This window comes from Scardinius erythrophthalmus (assembly GCF_964197995.2).
Source record: "Scardinius erythrophthalmus genome assembly, chromosome: 15".
NCBI lineage: Eukaryota > Metazoa > Chordata > Actinopteri > Cypriniformes > Leuciscidae > Scardinius > Scardinius erythrophthalmus.
This window is the reverse complement of record NC_138235.1, coordinates 15,591,754-15,616,130: the sequence shown is the minus strand read 5'-3', so window position 1 is coordinate 15,616,130 and position 24,377 is coordinate 15,591,754. Positions and strand designations below refer to the sequence as shown.

The 24,377-nt window shown below is 37.5% G+C and overlaps 1 protein-coding gene across 1 annotated transcript; it reads right to left on the bottom strand.

Annotated features, from left to right (window-relative positions):
• Positions 1-315: 315 nt before the first annotated feature.
• rbm38 (RNA binding motif protein 38) lies at positions 316-23,947 on the bottom strand. Its single transcript, XM_081387698.1, has 4 exons — positions 23,187-23,947; positions 16,755-16,878; positions 11,883-11,937; positions 316-3,145 (listed from the first exon to the last, which is right to left on the bottom strand). Exons 1-4 carry the CDS (start codon positions 23,394-23,396, stop codon positions 2,833-2,835), a joined length of 702 nt encoding a protein of 233 aa, XP_081243824.1. The 5' UTR covers positions 23,397-23,947; the 3' UTR covers positions 316-2,832.
• Positions 23,948-24,377: the final 430 nt, after the last annotated feature.

Here is a 24,377-nt window from a genome sequence, read left to right as displayed (position 1 = left end):
ATCCTTGCACAAGCATAAAATGTCACCATACACAAATACTTTTTAAATAGCAAGATCATTTTTGAGTATCACTGCAGTACATATCAAAATTAATACATTTGTATGCTTTTTGATACATTTGATAGCTGTGAATGATCATTTACAATCTCTGTATCATATCATCGGACGGTGTGCCTCACTGAGTAAAACTGTGTGCCACTTTCCCCTAATTCTGGAGCAGGTTTATTTAACGTAAGCAAGATTATACTGCAGCTTTATACATGAGGCATCTGATCTAATGTAATGAAAAAAAAAAACTGCATTAATTTATATTTTGCTTGCAAAAAAATGTTTAATCAGCATTCACTCCTACTTTTGGATGACCGTCAATACACTTTCTCCACCTAATGGTGTAGTTACAGCTTAACAAAAAACAGGTCTGTTCATTTACTCACCCTGGTGTGGTTCTAATACAGTATGCCATTCTTACTTCTTGGATGACAAAAAGAAAGAAAAGAACGGCATACTGCATTAGAAAAAGAAAGAGCGGCATACTGCATTAGAACAACACTAGTTGTAAATAATCACTTCCTTTTTATTTTAGGGTGAACAGTCTCTTTAAGCTGACCAACTAAAGCCTGAACTGTCATGTCTAATTTGAACACTCATTTGCCTAAATACAGTGAAGGTCATAAATGTGTTCATAATCAGCCAGTATTCATTTTTCCAACTTGACATGTAGGTGGTGCACAAAAGGAAGGCCTATTGTCCAGAAAAAAGAAAGAAAAGAAAAAGAAAAAAGAACATTGCACAATGCACATATAAGCTTTTGGTCTGGTTGGAGGACTGTTTGTGAAGACGTTTACAGGTGCTCATTTGGATTGAGGTCTGAGGCCTCATGCATAAAACTTCCTGTAGTTTCCTTGGTGATAGTTTGCCTACTCACAAAAATATATAAAGCCCAAATGCCCTCCATTCCCTTCATTTGCATAGGTTTGTTTGCATGTCCATGAACTCTTGGATTCGTTCCAGCTCTTCCGTTGAAGCAGCCATAAATGGATATTAAACTGGTTATTCGTCGTAAGCACATGTACACTTCTGTGTTTCTCAAGAAAAAGAAAGATCCAAAGAAGAGAAACAAACTCAACTGACAAGTTGAAAAGAGTTGAGGAACAGATATAATAATATAACCATATGAATGAAAATGAACCATTAATAATGCATCGTCTAAAAAGTGGAACAGTGAAGCCACCCGTACGTAACTGTCAAAATAACCACATCAATGAAGCTCAGTTTTTGTAAATGACTTTATTACTTGTTTTGCATGTTCTGGTCTTATGGCTTTCACTGTAAGGTATTTTCATATTTTGAGTTTGTTGTTGCAGGGTAGATTAATGACAACACTGTTCTTGTGAAAACAAACAGATTGTCTTGGCAATATATCGTCTTGCGCTGTCCAAAAGTCCTCTCAAACCAAGACTTTTCTCATGTTTTCCTGCATGTTCCTGCTGGCATTTTGTCCTGTAGTGTCATTTGTGGAGCGATACCAATGGCAACCACTGACATTTGTCACAATACTCTTTCTTTTGTCTTTTCAGCAGATGTAGATATTGACCAAAACACAGTCTAAAAAGCATCACGTATAAGACAGGATTAGAATATGATTAATACTCAATGTTTTAATGTCTATTTCCTCATGATTATTCGCAGGCGAGCTACAGCGCATCTGGCATCCATGTTACTGAATGCTGGATTAATGTTAACAATCTAAGTGGAGCTACTTAAGATTGCGATGAATCTTGAAAGATTGAAAGAGGAACTACAGGAGGTGAAGGGACCTTTGACAGAGGCGATAGACGGCGATAAGCAGGTTTACAAATCCTATGCAGTGCTACATTTCTAGAAAAGTTATCTATTCTTGGAAAAAGTCAGGTTAAAAAATTCACGTTTTTGCTCAGGGAGAGGGAAGCACATTTGTGTCATAAGAACAGCTCTATAAAAGAAAAATGGATAAGTCTCTAAGGCTTTGTGCTTAATAGATCTTCCTGCATATATGCACAACATACAACCTTAAAAATCATTCGTTTACGCAGTATACTGAATATACACACTACCATTCAGAAGTTTGGATTAAGTATGTTTCTTGTTTTAAAAGAAATTAATACTTTTATTCAGCAAGGATGCATTAAATTGACCAAAAGTGATAGTAAAAACATTTATAATGTCAGAAAAGTTCAAATTAATGCTGTTCTTTTGAAATTTCTATTCATCAAAGTATCACATTTCCACACAAATATCAAGCACAACTGTTTACAACATTGATAATAGTAATAAATGTTTCTTGAGCATCAAATCCTCATAATAGAATTATTTCTGAAGGATCATTTGACTCTGAAGACGCTGGAAATTCAGCTTTGATCACAGGAATAAATGACATGTTACAATATATAAAAACTTTAGACAATACACTTTTAAATTGTAATAATGCAAAAATGTAAATAAATGCAGCCTTGGTGAGCATAAGAGACTTCTTTCAAAAACGTTGAAAAAAGCCTTCCGCTCCCAAACTTTTGAACGGTAGTGTGTGTATAACCTGTCGTTTCCTATCATTCCCTGAATCCATCTGAATCGCGATCTAATATTGGTTCTGCAACAATCTTCTACCAATAATGACATAATAATTAATCATAAGAAAAAGTCCATAAACTGAAGGATAATGAAAAGCAGAAAAACTTGAAGCCCTTTGTATGCGACCCCAGTCACAGGCTGATGATGTCACAGTTCCCTGTCCCATAATGATGATGATGTTCTAGTGCAATTTCAGCATTACCCGGTCGGTCCTTGTGGCCTGTCCTAAAGGCGGTCGGTGTGGAGCTGATGAGGAGGGATCTGGATGAAGGCTGCGGTCGGGGCGCCTCCGACGGACAGCGGGGTGGAGGAGGCGGAGGACGGCCCGGGGGTGCCCGGCGGGTACATGTAGCTCAGGAAGCCTGGCGAGGGGGCGTAGGGATACTGCTCGAAGGCTGAGGAGGCGTACTGGCTGTAGGCGGTGCTGAAGTCAAGGTAAGGAGTCGTGGTGGAGGAGGAGGAGGAGGAGGTGACCTGTGCCGGCAGAACCAGGCTGGGTTGCAGGAAGGCCTGAGGGTAAACATATGGCTGGCTGAGTCTGCAAACAGAAACACAGAGAGAGTGTTAACTATTTAACAAGGGCTGTATGACTTATCGAAATCGCGAAGGCTGTGATGTGCGCTGTGTGTTTCAGAGCGTGTTCATTTACACGGAGCAGCTCATGATCCGCCAGTGTCTCAGAGTGGCTTGATTCACAGTAAATGCTGCTCATCACGAACTCCATCTGCATCTGCTCCGACTCTTGGCGATATACTATGTAAGGGATAATGTAGAGCGAGGTGGTTGTTATAGCGAATACAACCCCGACAGGCTGATCAGGACCTGAATCATTGTCTTGAATCAGCCTAAGGGATTGTATTCGCTATAACAACCGCCTCGCTCTACATTATCCCGCTTATTACATGGCTACCTACCAAATTAATCAATAATTTGACACAAAATATTGATTTAAAAAGGAGTTTACTGATTTAAAAATGATTGTATTGCTTCCACTAAAGAAAATAGTCCGTTTCTATGGTTAGAATCCTGCGTCCATAGCAACGCTCTGTTTTTCATGGCAACGGTGTGTTATACTTCGCAGCGGTCTGTATTCTACATTAGAATTCAACCAAACCATGTAATAAATAGTATAGTTACTCAATGACAAATAAAATATGGACTTCCATATAGTGAACTTTTACAGAAAGGTAAAATCTTACAAAAAAACGACACTTTTTTGTTTTGTTTTATCCTTTAGTTAGCCCTTTTAAAACATTTTTATTTTAAAGCAGCACTCAGTAGCTTCGGGATTTCTTCGCTGTATTCTCGCTTTTTGCTCGCAGGTTTCTCTCTAGAGCTCCCCCCACAGCTTCGGAATAGATATTTGACAACACTGTTGTAAAAACTCGTTGGTGATTCTCAGACACCAGAGGCTAGTAGATCAACGACATCAAAGCAGATGGGACATTCTTTAAAACGTCTTCTTCATTCGGGTTCGGACAGCGTGAGGGAGCGCAATAATGACAGCATTTTAGCAGATTTCTTTTGGCCGTAAAGCAATTGTTTACATCGCGAGACTTGATATCACGCGAGACTTCCTGACGCGGCGGCCGGCGGCCCGCCGGCTCAAAGTTGCAAGTGCGTATTTTCCGCTCACGGGCACCAGGGGGGTGCGAAACGACCACCATTCAACCCGAAATAAGTAATATAACTATTCCAATGACTCCGAAGCTGTTCAGTTAAGGTAAAAAAAGTTACTTAGTTCACCTTTAATGTGCGTGGTGCTTGCCCATGAGTAAGTTGTTTTTAACTCTTTCCCCAGTCCATGTTTTCGCTGTTATACGGTAAGAGGCGCTAGTACACATCTTCTGGAAGAGTACAGAATCTCCAAACAGCATTTAAGTTCAAAACTGCCAGACTTTACTGACTGAAACGTCGACCCAGGACGAGCTACAGGACTGTGAAGCTTTGGGGGTGTTGATGGACTCGATCTACTCCATCTGTGTTTTGATCATTGTTCTCAATCCCATCCAGTCATAGCCTTCAACAAAAACGTGATTTTTTTTTGCTTTTTTAATGAAAATAACCCACATTCAAGTGTTGATAAAAAATGAATGCATGAGGCTAGAAAAAAAACGTTTTTCTGTGCAGTTGCTAACATTTCTTATCAATGATGAAAACAGTTAGCCTGGCTAACGTCAGACCTCGTCTCATTGAGATGTGGTCTGGGAACCACATGTTCATTTTCTCATATTTGAGGCGTGGTTTACGAATGCCCAGAGCCGTTTATTGGGCGCTACGAATGTCTATCAAATGCGCCTGTACGTAGCTCACAGCCAATCGTTTCAATTATACCAGATGACGTATGTAGAGCGACAGAAATGCGACGAGGAAGAAGACGAAATAAACTTGCGTTCTAAGCTACTTAGAACACTATCTAAGGCTGCATCGAAAGGTAACTTCGCGTCTGCTGCCATGTTGGACCCATAGATATAAACAAACTGCTTCGGTGTGTCGCATTGACGTCGTCATCGTCTTGCTGCTCCCTCCCCGTTCTGTGATTGGTTCCCTTTTTGAGGGGAAAATCTGGTCCATGGTGTCCAGGCTGCCTAGCAGCGGGAATAAAATCGCGCTGCGCTCAAGGCAGCATGGAGAAACCCAGGCTAGAAAACAGTAGTGCAGCTTAATATTTTTTGTGGACACCGTGATGCATTTCTTTTAATGATTATTTTAAGAATATGATGTTCAAAAGAACAGCATTTATTTGAAAAATAAATCTTTTGTAACATTATAATTGTATTTACCATCACGTTTGATCAATTTAATTTCTTTAAAAATATATTACTGTCCCCAAACTTTTGAACAGTAGTGTAATGTAGCTGTAACTTGAATAATCACAGTGTATTCTGAGAGTAGATACTCCGTTGTGCCAACTGACCTCCTCACTGACCTCATTAATGTTTCTTATAAGTTTCTGCCTGATGATATCATGGCCAAACATAGAGAGAGAGAGAGAGAGAGAGAGAAAGACAGAGACAGAGAGAGAGCGAGAGAGAGACAGAGAGAGAGCGAGAGAGAGAGAGAGAGAGAGAGAGAGAGAGAGAGAGAGAGAGAGAGACAGACAGTGAGAGAGAGAGAGAGAGAGACAGTGAGAGAGAGAGAGAGAGAGAGAGAGACAGACAGTGAGATAGAGAGAGAGAGAGACAGTGTGAGAGAGAGAGAGAGAGAGAGAGAGAGAGAGAGAGAGAGAGAGAGAGAGAGACCAGAGGCTGCTATCCACAGCGCAGGCAATGCTAACACCATACCCATAAAACACCCTCAAAAACAAAGAGGAACCCAGAGGGGTCGCAGAGACAGCTCGAAATATAGAAAACACAAAACCGGCAACATCATCATACACACTCACACATCTGCAGCAGCATACACTTCCTTTCTTACACGCGCATACACACATCTGCAGTGTCATTCGTTGCCGTCCTGGGCTGAAGGATGATTTATAGGGACTGACAGTGGCTTTGTGGAGTAGGCAAATCAACTGAGTCTGCCGTCCTTACTGACCCTATTCATCCTAGCAAATGCTAATTCAGACAGGGAAATAGAGGGATTGAGAGAGACAAGGAAGAGGAGAGAGAGAAACAGAGAGAGAGAGACAAGGCAAAATAAAGAAGACCAAAGTTGACAAGGGTGTGAGGACTGACGAAGTAGGGCAAACCCATTGCTGCAAATTAACTGAAAATGAGTGTCTTTAGCTCTTCCGAAAACTATTGTGCTACTAACATAGACAGCTGCCTAATCTTCATTTGACCTTATTAGGACTTGGAGCCTTTATAAATGAGCTGATTAAAAGAGGTGTGAAATGTACTCAATCTATTTTTTAAATGTTCCATTTTTTTATCTTATTGTGAAAGATTCAACCATGCATGTTAATTTTTTATTTTTTTTTACCCTCTAATTTTCATTTAAAATATAATAACTCCATGTTCTGTTGAAATGGCAGACTTATCTCTGGTGACGTATGCCAGACTTCTCCCTGATATACTCACTTTTTGTTCTTCGTCAGTCTCGCAGTTTTGTGTGTAACACATTACAAGTAACTTGAGCTACGTAATCGGATTACTTTTTTCCAAGTAACTTGTAAAGTAATATATTTACAACAAAATATCTTATTTACTTTTTCAAATAAGTAATGCAAGTTACTGTGCTTTCCCATGTATTGACTGACAGATCTCCTGTCCTCGTGTTGAGAGAAATCAGGAGTAAGTGAATCCATCGTGTGCGCTGTGTAAACATGATGCTATTGTAGTTCTGGACTAAATGTGAGCATTTACTCATCTCACTTCACAAAACCTGATTCAGTATTCCTCAAAATCAATAAAAACTGTGAAATGTAAACTCAGAATATTATACAAACCTGTAATAATTAAATGTTAAATTACACAAATATACTTTATGTACTTAATCTCACTTTATAATGGTTGATCCAAGCAAACGTCACATTTGTGTTTCGCTTTCTTTGTTTTTATTGCTGAAGTAAGAGCATTGAACTTTCTTCATCTGTGATCAAACTTTGTATAGGAACGATCAGTTCGTTTCCGATTTTGCTTGAAGTGTATTATAAGGGTTAGTTCACCCAAAAAAGAAAATTCTGTCATTAATTTCTCACACTCATGTCGTTCCAAACCCGTAAGACATTCGTTCATCTTCTGAACACAAATTAAGATATTTTTGATGAAATCTGAGAGCTTTCTGTCGCTCCATTGACAGCTACACAACTGACACTTTCCCAGAAAGGTAGTAAAGACATCATTAAAGTAATCCACGTGACTCCAGTGGTTTAACCTCAAATTTATGAAGCAAAGCAATTTGATTTCATCAAAAAGATCTTAATTTGTGTTCAGAAGATGAACGAAGGTCTTACGGGTTTGGAACGACATGAGGGTGAGAAATTACTGACAGAATTTACATTTTTGGGTGAACTAACCCTTTAAACCTGCTCAGTCTTAAAATCGACCACAAGCTTATGTTTAGATCTGCCTCCATCCAATCAAACAATGAAACAAGACCCCATTCTGCATTATTTTGCGTATTTGAAAACGCTGTGATAAGGCTAATTCAGTACATTTTAGTAGGTTTGAGTATTTATCTGTAATTTATTTTGGTGGTTCTGTTGATATGGGGATGCAGGAAGCCTTTTTAAAAATGCCTGTGCATGAAAGCGACAAAGAACAGAAGCACAAAGAGAAATGAAAAGAAGCAACATGGAAGGGAGAGCAAATTATGACGACAAAGAGGAAGGACGAATGATCTTGTTTGCCCAGAGCAGAATATCACTTTTAGCAGCCGCAGCTGTTGGGTGGGGGCAAGACAAGGAGAGGCAGAGAGACACAGGGGCTTTTAAAGGTCATGTCTTACCAGGCAAACACAGAAACAAACTGTGGAATCACTAAATTACTGACAAATTAGTGAAGGGGGCAATCTGGGCGAGGGCCACCCGTGTCCCGTCACTCTTACTAATGCAGCGCTGCTAAAATGAGTGCTTGTGTGACATTTCTGGCATTAATATGCATAATTTGCAAAATAAATAGTATTTATATCTTTCTATCTAGAAAATGGATTAATATATTTTTTTTTTTGGAAAGAAATTAATACTTTTATTCATCAGAGAGGCATTAAATTGATTAAAAGTGTCAGAAAAGACATTTATAATGTAAGATTTATATTTCAAATAAATGCTGTTCTTTTGAACACTATTCATCATAGAAACCAGAAAATGTATGTTGGTTTCTACATAAAAATATTAAGCAGCACAACTGTTTTCAACATTGATAATAGTAATACTTGTTTCTTGAGCATCAAATCTGCATATCAGAATGATTTCTGAAGGATCATGTGACACTGAGGACTGGAGTAATGATGCTGAAAATTCAGCTTTGATCACAGGACTAAATTACATTTTAAAATACTATATTAAAATAATACAATAGAAAACAGCTATTTTACATTGTGATAATATTTCACAGCATTATTGTTATTTTTACTATATTTAATCAAATAAATGCAGCCTTGGTGAGCCTATACTTCTTTCACAAACATTTTTTTAAAAATCTTACAGACCACAAACTTTTGAATGGTTGTGTATGATCAAGTGAAAATTAAACCATACAAGATTATCAACAATGTCACATGAATGCTTGCTAGAACAGTACTGTGAATGTTGCCCAAAAAAATGATAAAGGTCAAATGTCAGTGGATGTATCATGCTCTGTGCCAGTTCGGCTACTTTTACTACAACCTAAAAGTATGAACTCTTTTTGTGAAGAAAGAGTTTTGAGTGTGTATCACAAGAGTAGACAAGCTTTGGGACATACTACTACTTCGTCATAAAATTGCATCTTTAACGAACGCTCTGTCGTTATGCGTATCCTGTCACGTAAACTGGCCTGTCAATCACATTTAACGTCTTCCACATTTCATTTCACTTAATTTCCTAACATATTGGAGAGAAAAGACGTTGATCTGACAGGATAAATGTTGATTATCAGTCCCTCAACCTCTACTTAACCATCGGCCGCGCACATCCGCCATGTTTGTGGTTTTTTAACACGTTTTACTCGTGTTTGTAGTTCTGAACCGAATCCTCCTCCAAAGCGCAATGGGTTGTGGGCAATATTATCCATTAGACTGTGCACAGATCCACAAATCGAAAATCTACCAGAAATAGTAGACAATCCGGGGTCTTCTGGCATACTCTTTTCAACATACTATGTTTTTGGAAATACTTATTTTAATCTCACATACTATTTAGGATTGATAGTATGGACATGGGACGCAGGGTAAGACTTGGAGCACATGACAAGCCAAAGGTGTAAGAGAGACGTGTGTGTATGTGTATCTCAGATGCTCAAGTAGTTTGATCCTCATTGTGCTAGTTCAGCAGAGCTCCCTAAACCTGCAGACCTCCCACAATGCTGTGTGTTTGCCAACACCCAACCCCCAACCACAGGGGGTTTGTTAGCAGCACCCTCCACTTCCGTAATCCCCATCTCTAGCACCCTGCCAAAGCCTGCAACCTCAGGACAACCCCAACACCAACACCCTATTCCCCAGACCAAAAACTCCCTCTAATGCCAGCCAACAGATGGCGAGAGTGCCAACCCACTAACTAAGCTAACCGAGTAGTGATGATAACCCAGAGCACGTCTCAAACCTGACAGTGGATGCTTTGTTCAGAGCGAATACTCATCAAACATCATCAGACAATCTCCTTTAAGTTACCTTAAAAAATTTTAATTCATAATTTACACATTTTGTTGTTGTATTGCCAACCCACTAACTAAGCTAACCGAGTAGTGATGATAACCCAGAGCACGTCTCAAACCTGACAGTGGATGCTTTGTTCAGAGCGAATACTCATCAAACATCATCAGACAATCTCCTTTAAGTTACCTTAAAAAATTTAAATTCATAATTTACACATTTTGTTGTTGTATTTTTCCATTCATTTCTCCCATAGAAATGAATGGGACAAATGGGATTAAAAAAAAAGTTTTCCTTTAAGCATTATAAGCCATGGAACAACTTAGGTAAGTAACTGATGACAGTATTTTCATTTTTGGGGTGAACTGTCCCTTTAACTCACAATGTAAACAGACCCACAACGGGTACAAGACACCTGTTCAAACCAAAGGCTAACCCTTAGACAGTGAGTTTAAAGAGAGACCCCCGCAGATATGGACAAGACCCTCGACTTTAGCATAAAAAAGACAAATAGGCTACACTATGTACACACACTGTTTAAATACGCACACACTCCTCTTCTGAGTGCTAAATCTCGCTCTGTACACACAGAGGTTTGTTATTTACAAGAGTTACAACTGAAAAAATCAGGTAGTGATTGAATTGTATTTGCATTTAATTTTACGACTAATACAAGAAAGATCTGTTTACACACCAATAGTCCATGTGTTTTTTGACACAGTGACCAAATACATCTTACACTGCTACAATAAGAAACATACACTATCGTTCAAAAGTTTGTGGTCGGTACGATTTTTTAAATGTTGTTGAAAGAAGTCTCTTATGCTCACCGAGGCTGAATTTATTTGATCAAAAATTAATATGTAATTTATTCCTGTGATCAAAGCTGAATTTTCAGCATCATTACTCCAGTCTTCAGCGTCACATGATCCTTCAGAAATCATTATCAATGTTGAAAACAGTTGTGCTGCTTCATATTTTTGATGAAACAATGATATATTTTTTCAGGATTTTATACTTTAATGAATAAAAAGAAGAGCATTTATCTGAAATACAAATCTTCTGTAACATTATAAACGTCTTTACTGTCACTTTTGATCAGTTCAATGTGTCCTTGCTGAATAAAAGTATTAATTTCTTTAAATCCTACTGACCCCAAACATTTACACGATATAGATCATTATTATCATTACTAGTGTTATTGTTATTATTTGTATGCTATATTTTCTATAGAAGCTAATAATAATATGCAGAGACAGCTGTCAAGCTCCAAAAAGCACAAAAAAGTAAAAAACATAAAAGTAAAAAAAGTGTCACTAGGAGTAGGTCATTTTTGTGTAGAAAAAACTAAATCTTGCAGGTTTGGAATGACATGAGTAAATTATTTAAAAATGTACTTAAAGGTAGAAATATGATTCAGATGTTTGTGAGAAGTGTAGGTGGGATAGGGAACAAGAAAGATGTGCATAGCTAGAGAGAAAGACAAAGAAAGAGAGAGATGAAGGTTTGTTTTGCATAACACCTGGCTGGTTAGCAGACTTGAGGCAGGTGGTGACCTAACTGACAGACAAACAGGTCAAACAGGATAGGGAAGAGAGACCGAGAGCTGAGAGAGCAAAAGAAAGAGAAACACTGACAGAAAGAAACCAAGAGGGAAACACAGAAACGGGAACAGCTTAAAAAGTGAGAAACCCAGACAGTGTCACTGACAGTATGAGAGAGAATTTGGAAGAGAGAGAGAGAGAGATGAAAATAAACCGCAGAGAGAAAAGCAGCCGGCACTGTAAACACATGACAAATGGTGCACTGACGTTCACAGCTCATGTCCTGAGATCTGAGGTTTACAGGGAGTCAGACGAGCTGAAACGGGATATATGAGCAGAAGAAGCCAGATTAGGAGTAACTGACAGTTTTGGGCTAAATCAAACTGCGGTTTTGACAGGACTATTTCTAAGGGGTCAGGCTAGGATTTCATGTTATTTATGCAGAAACGGTCCTCCCTCAAGCCTGACATTTGCAGAATGAGAAGAAATGCTTACCCATACTGCCTCTGGATCAGGGCTGGATGAACCTGCTGTACTCCAGAAGAGTATCCTGTGACAACAACAGAAAAACAACATTCAACGACCAGTTTCTTGACAGTTAAAGTGACAATTCATCAAAAAATCATGACAAGTTCAATGTCACTCCAAACCATATAGGACTTTCTTTATTTAGTGGAACTAGTCTAGTGAGTCTAGAGAAAAAAAGTTGTTTTGGACCCCATTTACTTGCAAAATATCACTGGTTTATCAATGGTTTATAGTCAGTCAAGATCCATCTTTCCTTAAACTGCAGATTTTTAATCAAATATGCTATTTTAATCAGATTTAGTGGGTTTTTTGGGTCCTTGTTGGACAGAAAATAAGTGAAGATTCTTCAAAATCCCCTTTTTGTGTTTCACTGATAAACAGCACACAAGGTTTGGAAAGATGAGTAAATAATTAACTTTTTTTTAGGATAACTATTCCTTTAAGGCCCTGACACACCAAGCAGACAGACGGCCAAAGTCTGGCAGCTGTTGAGTGTTGGCCGGCCCAGTTTGTCATCGTCGAGGGAATTTTTGGGCCGATTGAGCATGTTAAATCTGCGTTGGCGACGTCGGTGAGAGAGAAAACTCTGATTGGCTGTTCAGTTTAGCGAACGAGTCAGTGCACGAGAATAAAAGCGAAAGTGATGAAAGTGAGTAAAGAAGTCGAGACGGTACAGATCGAAGGCTGTTATCATTTTACATCATATGTGACCCTGGACCACAAAACCAGTCACATGGGTCAATTTTTTGAAATTGACATTTATACATAATCTGAAAGCTGAATAAATAAACTGTCCATTGATTGGTTTGTTAGTATAGGGCAATATTTGGCCGAGATACAACTATTTGAAAATATGGAATTTGAGGGTGCCAGAAAATCGAAACATTGAGAAAATCGCCTTTAAAGGGATACTCCACTTTTTTTGGAAATAGGCTCATTTTACAACTCCCCCAGAGTTAAACAGTTGAGTTTTACCGTTTTCGAATCCATTCAGCCGAACTCCGGGTCTGGCTGTACCACTTTTAGCATAGCTTAGCATAGATCATTGAATCGGACAAGACCATTAGCATCTCTCTCAAAAAAATGACCAAAGAGTTTCGATATTTTTCCAATTTAAAACTTGACTCTTCCTATTTAAAACTTGAATAATCAAGAAACTTTGCTGCCGTACCATGGGTCCAGCAGGTGTAATGATATGACGCAGCGTCTGAAAATAGTCGACCCTATATTCTACCGAGCTGGGGACTGGGGACTGCGTCATATCATTACGCCTGCTGCACTCATGGTACGGCAGCAAAGTTTCTTGATTATTACGCAGGAATGAGAGTATAGTTCCTAGCCATATCAGCCTAGAAAATCGCAACTTTACATTTTCTGTCGGTCTTAGTACACGATGTAACTACAGAAGAGTCAAGTTTTAAATAGGAAAAATATTGAAACTCTTTGGTCATTTTTTTGAGAGAGATGCTAATGGTCTTGTCCGATTCAATGATCTATGCTAAGCTATGCTAAAAGTGGTACCGCCAGACCCAGAGTTCGGCTGAATGGATTCGAAAACGGTAAAACTCAACTGTTTAACTCTGGGGGAGTTGTAAAATGAGCCTATTTCCAAAAAAAAAAATCCCTTTAAGTTGTCCATTTATGTTTGCGATTGTGCTGCATTCAGTCACACAAATAAATGTTTTATATATTTACGGTAGGAAATTTACAAAATGTCTTCATGGAACATGATCTTATTCTTTACTTAATAACCTAATAATTTTAGGCATAAAAGAAAAATCGATAATTTTGACCCATAGAATGTATTGTTGGCTATTGCCACAAATATACCTGAGAGACTTGTGACTGGTTTTGTGATCCAGGGTCACATATCATCTGAGCATTTCAATATTCAGCACAACAACATGAGCCGTCTGTAATGAAGAAAATCAGCATGACTGATATTCAAAATGGCGCTTTCTTAACGGTTTGTGAATCTGCAGTCCTAGTTTTGGTGTGTTACGGCCTTTACAGGAATGTTCCAGATTTGAAACTAAGCTCCTTCATGGCATACTGTCGATTACAGAAATTACTTCCACCTCATTCTTCAGTTTGTAAAAATGAACAAACATGGTTTGTAGAGTAAAGCATGGCATGTTAAAATACACACTTAAAAAAAACCATAGCCATAAGACCTAATCATTGTCTGTGTTAACATGAAGTTAATAATATTGAAGTTAATCTCAAAATATGTCATGACCACATAAAAACCCAAGGACACCAGAAAGGGGTTGTTATGAAAAACATAACCGGAGATTCATCTGCCTACAACAATATCCACCACTAAAAAGATTTAGTCAACTTTGCAGCTGAAATAACTCACCTGAATATAACAAGACTGACATTTTTTTTCCGCACTGGCAGATTAGTTTTACTATTTGGCCGATAAGTGTCAGAAACAGGACTTTTATTTTGACAGCGCCAGAGCACAGACATACAAGAGCTCACTTTCTGCATATTTATTAGTTTACTTTCTTTAATACTTATGTCTTATATATTATAAGAGTTTTTTATATTTATTACTTTTTTCATTTATTTCTAATTCATTAAACTATGTCATTAAATAAATTTCAGTGCAGCATGTGTTACTTTAAACTACATGATATCATATCAGCCATCGGCCACCCTGCTCTCTAAGATATCAGCATTGGCCATAAAAAACAACAACATTGTTTGACCATTAATAAATACTATAACAAAAATACAAGCTGCATATTTCTGCTTTAACCCCTCTGAAATGTCTTGCCCCATAGACTCGCATTGTAAGTCCATTACTGTACACGTGCTTTTTTTGTTTAAGTCACTGTGTCGATAGAGCTCCACATCTTGAACCCAGAACACTAAAGACATCTTGGCAGTGAATTAAGGTTAATGTTTGTTAAATAGAAGAAATTGAATGGAATTAATTCACTATCCTCTCTGGACATTTGTCCTTAGAGTCATTCGTTGTCCAATTTTTTATTTGCCATGTATTTGACATTCATGATGCATGTTTGTAATTCTGCGTCCTCCACAAACACACACTGCTTAGGCTTTAATTGGCACTCATTCTCTCCATTCACCCAATATGCACTTTTGTTTTTTTCTTTCTGTTTTTCCTCTCTTCCTGTCTGCACGCTCTCATGAAGTCGCTCATGTGAAAAACTCCAGTCTGTCTGTTCTCCAGCGTAACAGTGTATCTGCCCGGACACAGATCAGAAACATCTCTCGCCTGGATGCCCATTCAACACACACACACACACACACACACACACACACACACACACACACACACACACACACACACACACACACACACACACACACACACACACACACACACACACACACACACACACACACACACACACACACACACACGGCTCAACAGCCTCTTCACACAGCACTGCAGCACTTGCATAAACATACTTTAGCATTTACAGAAACCTTATGGTGAACATAATTCAACTTGTGTTTCTCTATGTCTATCAAAAAAGTAGCACCCCTTATCTTAATAGCGCCCCCTATCTTACAACAGTGAAAACATGGATTGCCGAAAAATTCTATCAGTGGCCGGGGAAAGTTTAGGAAATTAATTTTATTTCGACAATTTTTGCGGAGCTTAAAGTCTGAATTGTCTAGGTGGTGTAAAAGGCTTTGGCGTTTCCAATTTGCACATTTTTATTGTCCATAGTGCTTGTTCATGTTGCATTTGCTCAAACTGGCAACCCGTGTGAGCGTCCAGTCTGAGGAGCAGGCGGCGGGAGAAAAGACTGCAGTACCTATTTCGACCACTAGTTGTCATTCTTACAGACTGCACCTTTAAATAGAAGCAAAGCTGAAATAAAATAAAATATAAATATTAGATAAAATTTAACTTAAAAAACGTAACCAAAATGTTAAATAATATAAGTATTATCATTGACCTTTATACAAAAAAAGTTCATGAACAATGTTTCCCAGAATAACATATTAGTCTGAAAAGAAAAGGAAAGCGCGAGACCGAGCGATACAGGACTGCCGTTTCAGACACGTTGGGATGAGAACAAGAGCAGAGGCCCAAATATCCCCTGTTCCTGTGTGAATACAGTGTGTTAGGACAGGTGTATGTGCTTTAAGTTCTCTTGACAATACCCTTCCTCTTTTCAGACATATTAGCCAGAGAAATGCAAAGTTGGAGGTTAAACGTACAGATAGACATGCTGAGTTAAACATATCACTTTCTGCCAACACGTTCACACACATAGATGCAAATGTAGGATGGCAGTAAATTCTTGACAGGCTTAACCCGTCAAGCAAACTGTTAAAATAAGTGTGAGTTTGAGTTTGTGTGAATCTGCTTGTCTGTGTTTGTGTGTGTGTAGTATATTTGTGCAGAGTAAAAACACCATCATGATTCTGAGGGCATGTTGTGATGAAAACATACATCAGAGTCAACAGGAAAAAGCTGCAACAATTTCTCTACCGTATAAGGGAAGAAGAACTTCAAACAACTTCAGAATTCATTTCTTAAAGGGATAGCGTATCATTTCTCATACAGCAGAATAGAATAAATCACTTTCAAAACAGTGAAATGCTCATTTAAATATCCCTCAGCCAATGGTGTGAGTTTGGGGCAGACTTATCTGTTTGACAGACCAATGGCAGAGAGGGGGAGGGTTCGAAAAACCAGTTTGAAAACAGGCATTGTTTTTGCATTATTGTGATGCATAAATAACACCGCTCACCTTTAAAAGTGACAGAACAATTATAGTTAACTAGAGTATTTAAAAGATAAGTACCGTAATTTGAAGAAGTTTAAGGCTTATGTCTGGTATTTACCTGTCAGTGGGCTGCGTGGTTTGGCCCCGATGTACGCCAGGTTGACATTAGCTTTGCGGCCATCAATAATAGGGTTGGGATCTTTACAAGCTCTCTCGGCTGCACTTTTATCTATCATCGTGACCTGAAAAGGAAAGAGAAATTTAAAATACAGACACAAGTTTATTATACCCTCATGTCACGATACTAAACTCACGATACGATATTATTGCGATACTCCAAGACATATGGTAAAATGTTAACAAAAAATGCACTGTTGATTAAAATGCTGGTATTACATTGTGGGTGTAAATGAATAGGCTTGGATTTGGGGCTGGTAACCCAATGCACAGGACAGTGGTGACACTAGAATATTCATGATTCTGAAGCTGAAAATATAGAATTATTTTAGACTAATATGTTTGCACTCTTTCACTGACTAGATATATTTAAAATGTAGGCCACTTTTTACTAGTAACATAGGATATTTGGCATTATCAGGACCCACAAATATTCCCCCACTGCATTATTATACATTATATTCAACATTATATGTAGTAGATTAATGTAGTACTGACACGAAAACTCTAAAAACTTTTCTCACACAGTAATTTTTATTTTGGGTGAACTATACACAATATATATTGTCACTATCCACGATTGCATTTTTGTATTGTGATATATTGTTACATCCCTAAAGTTTATGACTGAGTGCAAATTATTGGCCGTGCTATTTGATTTGATATTTAAAGGAGTCATATCATTCATTTTACCTCTTTTTTTTTTGTAATTAAAGTTCTTTTTTCCTAATATTTAATCATTCTTTGACCGTTTTCTGAGCCTTAGAATTACACAATCAATTTTTGGTCACTGTGCCTTTAAGAAACACATCCTTCACAACATGGGAAATCAGTAACAGCACCAAGCAATTATCATGTCTGTTATGTTCAAATATATTTGTTTCGTTTTAAATTCTGAACTATTTGATTTTGCAGTTTAATCTCCATAAATCCATTTTTGAACAAGAGTTGAGGTCTTAAATGTTATAAAAGATTAAACTCTTTTATTTCAAAACTAGATCAAGGCCTATTCGAGTCCTCTTTTGAGTGTTCTTGCACTTGAATGGACAAAAAAAACACTCAAAATTATGTTGAAATGCCTGTTTTTGGCATGTTTTTTTACTTTGATGTCTGCGGGCGCACCTGAGAAGATCATCGGATGGGTGCCAGATCCGGGTAATGTGCATCAGCTCTTAAAGTGACAGCAGCCTAATAAACCTGCTGCAGTCCATGCCATTAATGTTCATCAAAGAACAAAAGAAAAGTAGAAAATCACTCACTGCTCTTTTTTACTGAATAACCTTTGCAGCTTTAATAATGATTAATATATATTTAATATATACAGTGAAGACTATGTAGTGTTATTTTACATTTGATCACTTTAGTCAGTTTCTGTAGTATTTCTACATGAATACTGTCAGACATACCTGAAAATCTTAAAGAAATGTTTATTTCATTTGTATCTTTGTTCTAGTGTATTTATTTGCGCTTTATTTATTTCACCGGTATGTAAAATGTTGGCTTCATCAACTATCTTACATGGGTTAAAAACAATGAAAACAAAAAATATATTTTTAGAATTTACCAACTTTATGTTGTTTCTACATTAATTTGGAGATTCAATGTGTGTATTATGTGTTACAATATAAAAATACATTTCAAATTTTAATGTTAGGTGCAATTAATTGTAGGTTAATTAATTACAGAAAAATGTGATTAATTATTTAATAATTTTTAATCAATTGATTTAAATTGCAATAATTTTATAATTAAAAATTATATAAATAATTTAAAGAATTTTAATAATAAATTTATAAAACAATAATAATTTGAATATATATTTGAAGTGGATCAAAAAAGTATATATATATATATATATATATATATATATATATATATATATATATATATATATATATATATATATATATATATATATACATACATACATACATACATACATATACCCTAATTGTTTTTTGAAATGAAAAAAATAAATGTAATTATTTTGCATATATTGTTTTAATTTTCCATTGTCTCACTTTGTTATTTCTTCCTAAATTTATAAACCCACTTAGAAACCCTCATAAATTCAGCCCAAATAGCCTTAATAACATCTTATGTCATCCTTAAACTTTAATAAGTATCCTTAAGCTATAAGTATTGTGATAAAGGAATACTTATTGTAACAGTGAAACACGCATTGTCTGTTAAGCTGCTTTGTGTTGTGAAAAGAGCTATACTATGGAAGCTTGTTTCCGCCACAAAATAAATTATTTCTCAGAATTGCGAGATATAAAGTCAGAATTGCGTGTTTTAAAGTCGCAATTGCGTGTTATAAAGTCAGAATTCTGAGATATAAAGTCAGAATTGCGAGATATAAAGTCAGAATTGCGTGAAATAAAGTCACAATTGCGTGTTATAAAGTCAGAATTCTGACTTTTTCTCGCAATTGCGACTTTATATCACGCAATTCTGACTTTATATCTCAGAATTCTGACTTTATATCTCAGAATTCTGACTTTATATCTCGCAATTCTGACTTTATATCTCAGAATTCTGACTTTATATCTCGCAATTCTGACTTTATATCTCAGAATTCTGACTTTATATCTCGCAATTCTGACTTTATATCTCAGAATTCTGACTTTATATCTCAGAATTCTGACTTTATATCTCGCAATTCTGACTTTATATCTCAGAATTCTGACTTTATATCTCGCAATTCTGACTTTATATCTCAGAATTCTGACTTTATATCTCGCAATTCTGACTTTATATCTCAGAATTCTGACTTTATATCTCGCAATTCTGACTTTATATCTCGCAATTCTGAGAAATAAAGTCAGAATTGCGAGATGTAAACTCGCAATTGTGAGATAAAAAGTCGCAATTATATATATATATTTTTTTTGTGGCGGAAACAAGCTTCCATACTATACACATAAACTTTAACTGAATTAAAGAAAGAATAACCTCTTTGAAATAAGTTCATAGAACTATATGCAAAAATAAACTGACATGATTTACCAATATTGAGTCCAGTGCAGTTCATCTTATCAGCTGATCTAAAATACTGTTTATTCTTCTACTGTCTATTGCGGTCTATTTTTTTTACAGGCTCTTCAAAAACCACATTTAACTCTTCGCTGAATTTATCTTAAAAGTACAAGCATGTTATTAATACCAAGTAGAAAATGTCTAAGGGTGTTTTAGTGAGGCGGTTGAGAAGCCTCAACTGCTGACTTGTTTTCACAGCTCGGGTCTCGGTGACAAATGCTCTTCCAGCAGGCTGCAATATTAGGTTTGAGCTGCTACACACACACACACACACACACACACACGCCCCACCCTGTGGAGACCCAGTGGCAGCTGTGTTCCCCAGGGCTGGTGGAACTAGAAATACAGCCAGAGCAGTAGCGGAGCGGTTAGGAAGAGAATTTGTGGGATCTGGTTTCTGTCAGGTAAACACCAGAGTGTACGCTTCATTTCTGTAGTGCCCTTGTGTGGAGAGCGTCTCAGACTGAACATGAACAAAACAAGCACACACACACTCATAGCTGCCACCATGTTATTATCTCAGTAGTCACAAAACACGGCTAGCAAATGAGGCGACAAGCCTCAGTGAGCGTGTTGGGAAAACATTAGGGTTGTGTTGTAATCTTCTGGGAACTCTTCTGGTAACCCTCCCTTGTTTTTTCTTATTCCAGAATACAGCTTTTAAGACGAGGCCTCCCACACAGGGAGTGTATCAGCCAGCATATTAAAGACTATCATTCATGACAAAGCCACCAGATATTTGTCGCTCTCACTCTCATATAGTCTCTTTATTTCCTTCCCTTTCTCACACACCCTTGGTTTATCTAATGTGCATGTTTACAACTTCGCAGATGACGTGCCAAAAAAAAGAAAAAAAAAAAAGCATGAAGTGAAACTGTGCGGCCTTATCTGTGCTTTCCAACTGCTTTTGAAGGCAAACCACGATACAGTTCTGTGCCAGTGAACACAGACGCTAATAGAGAAACTGAGAAACGAGATCTATATGAGTGAAACTCACGAAACCCGTGCAGATCATATTTCACCCCCCAAATAACAACATAAAAAAATTAAGAAATTACATTTTACTTTTATCAAATGTAGAAGACAGGTCCAAAAAGATTTTTGCATTATATATATATATATATATATATATATATATATATATATATATATATATATATAGGCCTATATATATATATAAATTGTAAAGAAAAATAACTTGTTCTAATCACTTTAACAGATTATATTTTTAAATAAAATAATAAAATTTGCATCCTAGTAGTTTGTTGTGCTGATTTTAATGTTGATGTAAAAGTATTAAACAAGTTGATGTGTAATGTGATATGATAACATACCAAGGTGTTCTTTTAAGATATTCCATATCAAACCATGTATTGCATTACTTTATTATATTACATTGCATGGTATGTTATACCATCATGGTATTATATCACACCCAATAACATCAGTTTACCATGTTACTGCCATAATACATTGTCTGTACAAGTCCCTTTAAATGCGTCGCGTTATTCAACGTGTTGATGCAATTTCCACTGAAACAGGAAGTCAGGGCGGGGCATATCGAAAAGCTCCTCCCCTTTTTAAAAATAGCCAATAGCGTTTCGTTTAAATATCACAGCTCGGCCAGAGCCGTTGAGCTCGGTAAAGCCGCAGTTTCCTCCTAATCTCTAAACGATCCGCTCTGTGCTTATCGTGTCTCTGGACCGGAGCTGCGGCGGTTTGCGTGGTGAAACCAGACTTCATTCGCCCCAATGGGTTTCCCCTATATAGTGCACTATATGCCATTAACTTTAGTAAATGTGTGAACAAGTGACAGATTTCAGCCCAGCTTCAGCGTCTATTTATAATGTAGGGGGCGGAGCTTTAGATTCTCGAAAGCATTTGATTGGACAGTAAATCTGATGAGAAGCTGAAGTGCAGAGTGATGTCATCAAAATCATTGACCCATATTGGAGGAAGTGAGACTGTAAGTTTTGGATGCTTATATCTTCTAGATGCGAATTTTGTAATTGTTTTGGAGCACACTAGCTTATAGACAACAGTAAGACTAACATATTCACACTAAAAGCCAAAAACCTTAAATTTTGGTTTCATGGGGACTTTAAAGCTTGCATATATGCAAAGAGATACTGTGAAAGAAAATAATGCAATGACAGGGAAAGCCACTCATTTGATGTTATAAATGCAGTCAGATGTGCTTGGCTGAACAAACGGTCATTAGGGCCGTCCTTTGGGCCCCTCATAATAACCTCCATATTAAGTGAGCAGAGGTTGGCTTTACAGCATATCACAGCAGATAAACCCTTGGACCGGACTATGCTTTCCACTTACAAAGCTTAAAAGAAGTATTTGAAAGGGGCCACTTGACAGAAATCTGAGACCCTGCTCTCAAACTTCATCCAGGAGGCTAAGAAGATAATTGATGACATGCTTTTTTAGAAATAATCCACTTATGGTCCCACATGTGACTCTCAACATCACACCCACACACACTTGTGGAGCAATGCAATGTAAGAACATATTGTGCCCCCGAAAAGCTCTCAATATCTAAGGATTACATTTAAGATCCTTCAGCACCAAATCGGACTAGGTGGAAAAACATTTAGGCCTATTAAAAAGGGCTCATTCTAAGCCTACAAATCATCATTTGTTACTAGGATATGCTTCACGGCAATTTAGAGCAGTTCATTGAGCTGCTGATGGAGTTTAAACTGTAGATCTACATTGGCTTTTGTTTCCTCAGAACTGTAACAAAAGACATGCGCCAAAGGCACGCGACGGTTGCATTGTCACCTAGAGACCGCACGAGCGACACGTTCTAGTGAAGTAGTTAATACAGTTCGGTGAATCGGTTCTTTTGGACAGTTCGTTTCAAAGAGCCGGTTAAAAGAACGCATTCAGCGATTCTTTAATGTTATAACATGGTCCGTTATTTTTTTAAATGAAACTTAGCAATTGAAAGCAACTCTATTTTTTAGTGTGTTGATAAAAAGCTCACTTCTTGGTTGTCTACGTTGAACAATCCGACTCTAAAGAACAATTGATTCAAGAATCGGTCCACAACAACCGCTCAAGCACAACTGCGGTCCACAACAGCTCAAAGTCGCGTTTATTCCTAACAATTTTTTTTTTTTTTTTTTTTATTTCCACGACAATACATAACACGGCCAATATAGTGCACATAGCCTAGTTAAACGTTGCGCAGAGTAAAATTTGAACGGACTGAGTAAAACCCAACAAAGACAAAGTGTTGTTCTTCGCGTTAATTTGACAAGCTGTTGAGAGTTAGCTATAGACTATACAGGAACAACTGATATAAGATATTTGTACTTACAAAGCCATATCCTCTGGATTTCCCCGTTTGTCGGTCCGTTATTACCACGGCTTCATCGATGTCGCCGAAAGTCTCGAAGTATTTGCGGAGCGACGCGTCCGTGGTGTGATACGGCAGACCGCCGACGAAGATCTTGGTGAAAGTCGTGTCTTTCTGAATACTGGGATACATCGTTTCCAACGTCCCATTCACGAACTGATGTAAAAGCATCGGGGCGCGAAATTCAGTGCAGTGTAGATACGAAACGCGCGGGTTATAAATAAATATAAATAAACATAAATAACGAACGCTTCTTCTGCTACTCTAACAATGTTCGCGAAGGCAGCGAGGTAGATAGTCCTTTGGCTTGGAAAAAACAACTGTGGCTCCCGTTGCTCTCCGTCATGTGCCAAACTACTTCACTAGTCCATGAGCGGAGAAACAATGAGGACTGGCGGGCGGCAGGTGACTGACGGACTGACGCTCGCTCGCTCGCTCGTTCGTTCGCGCCGCTCAACTACAGTAACACACTCACACACACACCTTCCTGCCTCCACATCCAATGCGATGCTAGTCGAGCACCCCTCCTATTCCTGACGCTCACAGACCCTTCCTCTGCCTCACCTTGTTTCCAAACTGCACCTGCCTTTGTTCTGAGCCTCTGCAGAAACTGTGGCTTTGAGTCTTCCGTGTGGTTTTGATGACTGACTACGGTATTCTCTATACTTGAGAGTTGCAATGAATGGGGTTTGTTGTTTACAACCTGGTGCATTAGTATTTCTTTATGCAATTGCCAACACAACATATTTATCCATTGAGATACCCATGTAATGACCACTGAAAGTCAATGTATTGTTTCCGAGTCTCCATTTACATGTGTTTGAAATGGTTGAATGCTATCATCATCTGGGTACATGGATGGCAGTGCATGGGGTCCAAAATCTGAGACCAGAAAATCTGCAATTGTAAATCTAATTCCTGAATCTTAAATCTTTAAATGAAAATAATTCTTTTGTATTCTGATACAAAGAAAAACGAGGAAAAATTCTAACAAAATTGTATGATTCAGATTATAAGTATATTTTCACGCAAATTACTCACTCAATTAATCATTTAAAAAAAAATGTTTTGTTGTTGTAGATGCAATTAAAAGAATTAAAAAGAATTAAAATAATATTTAAATATATAGAAAATTGACTAAAAACAACAAAA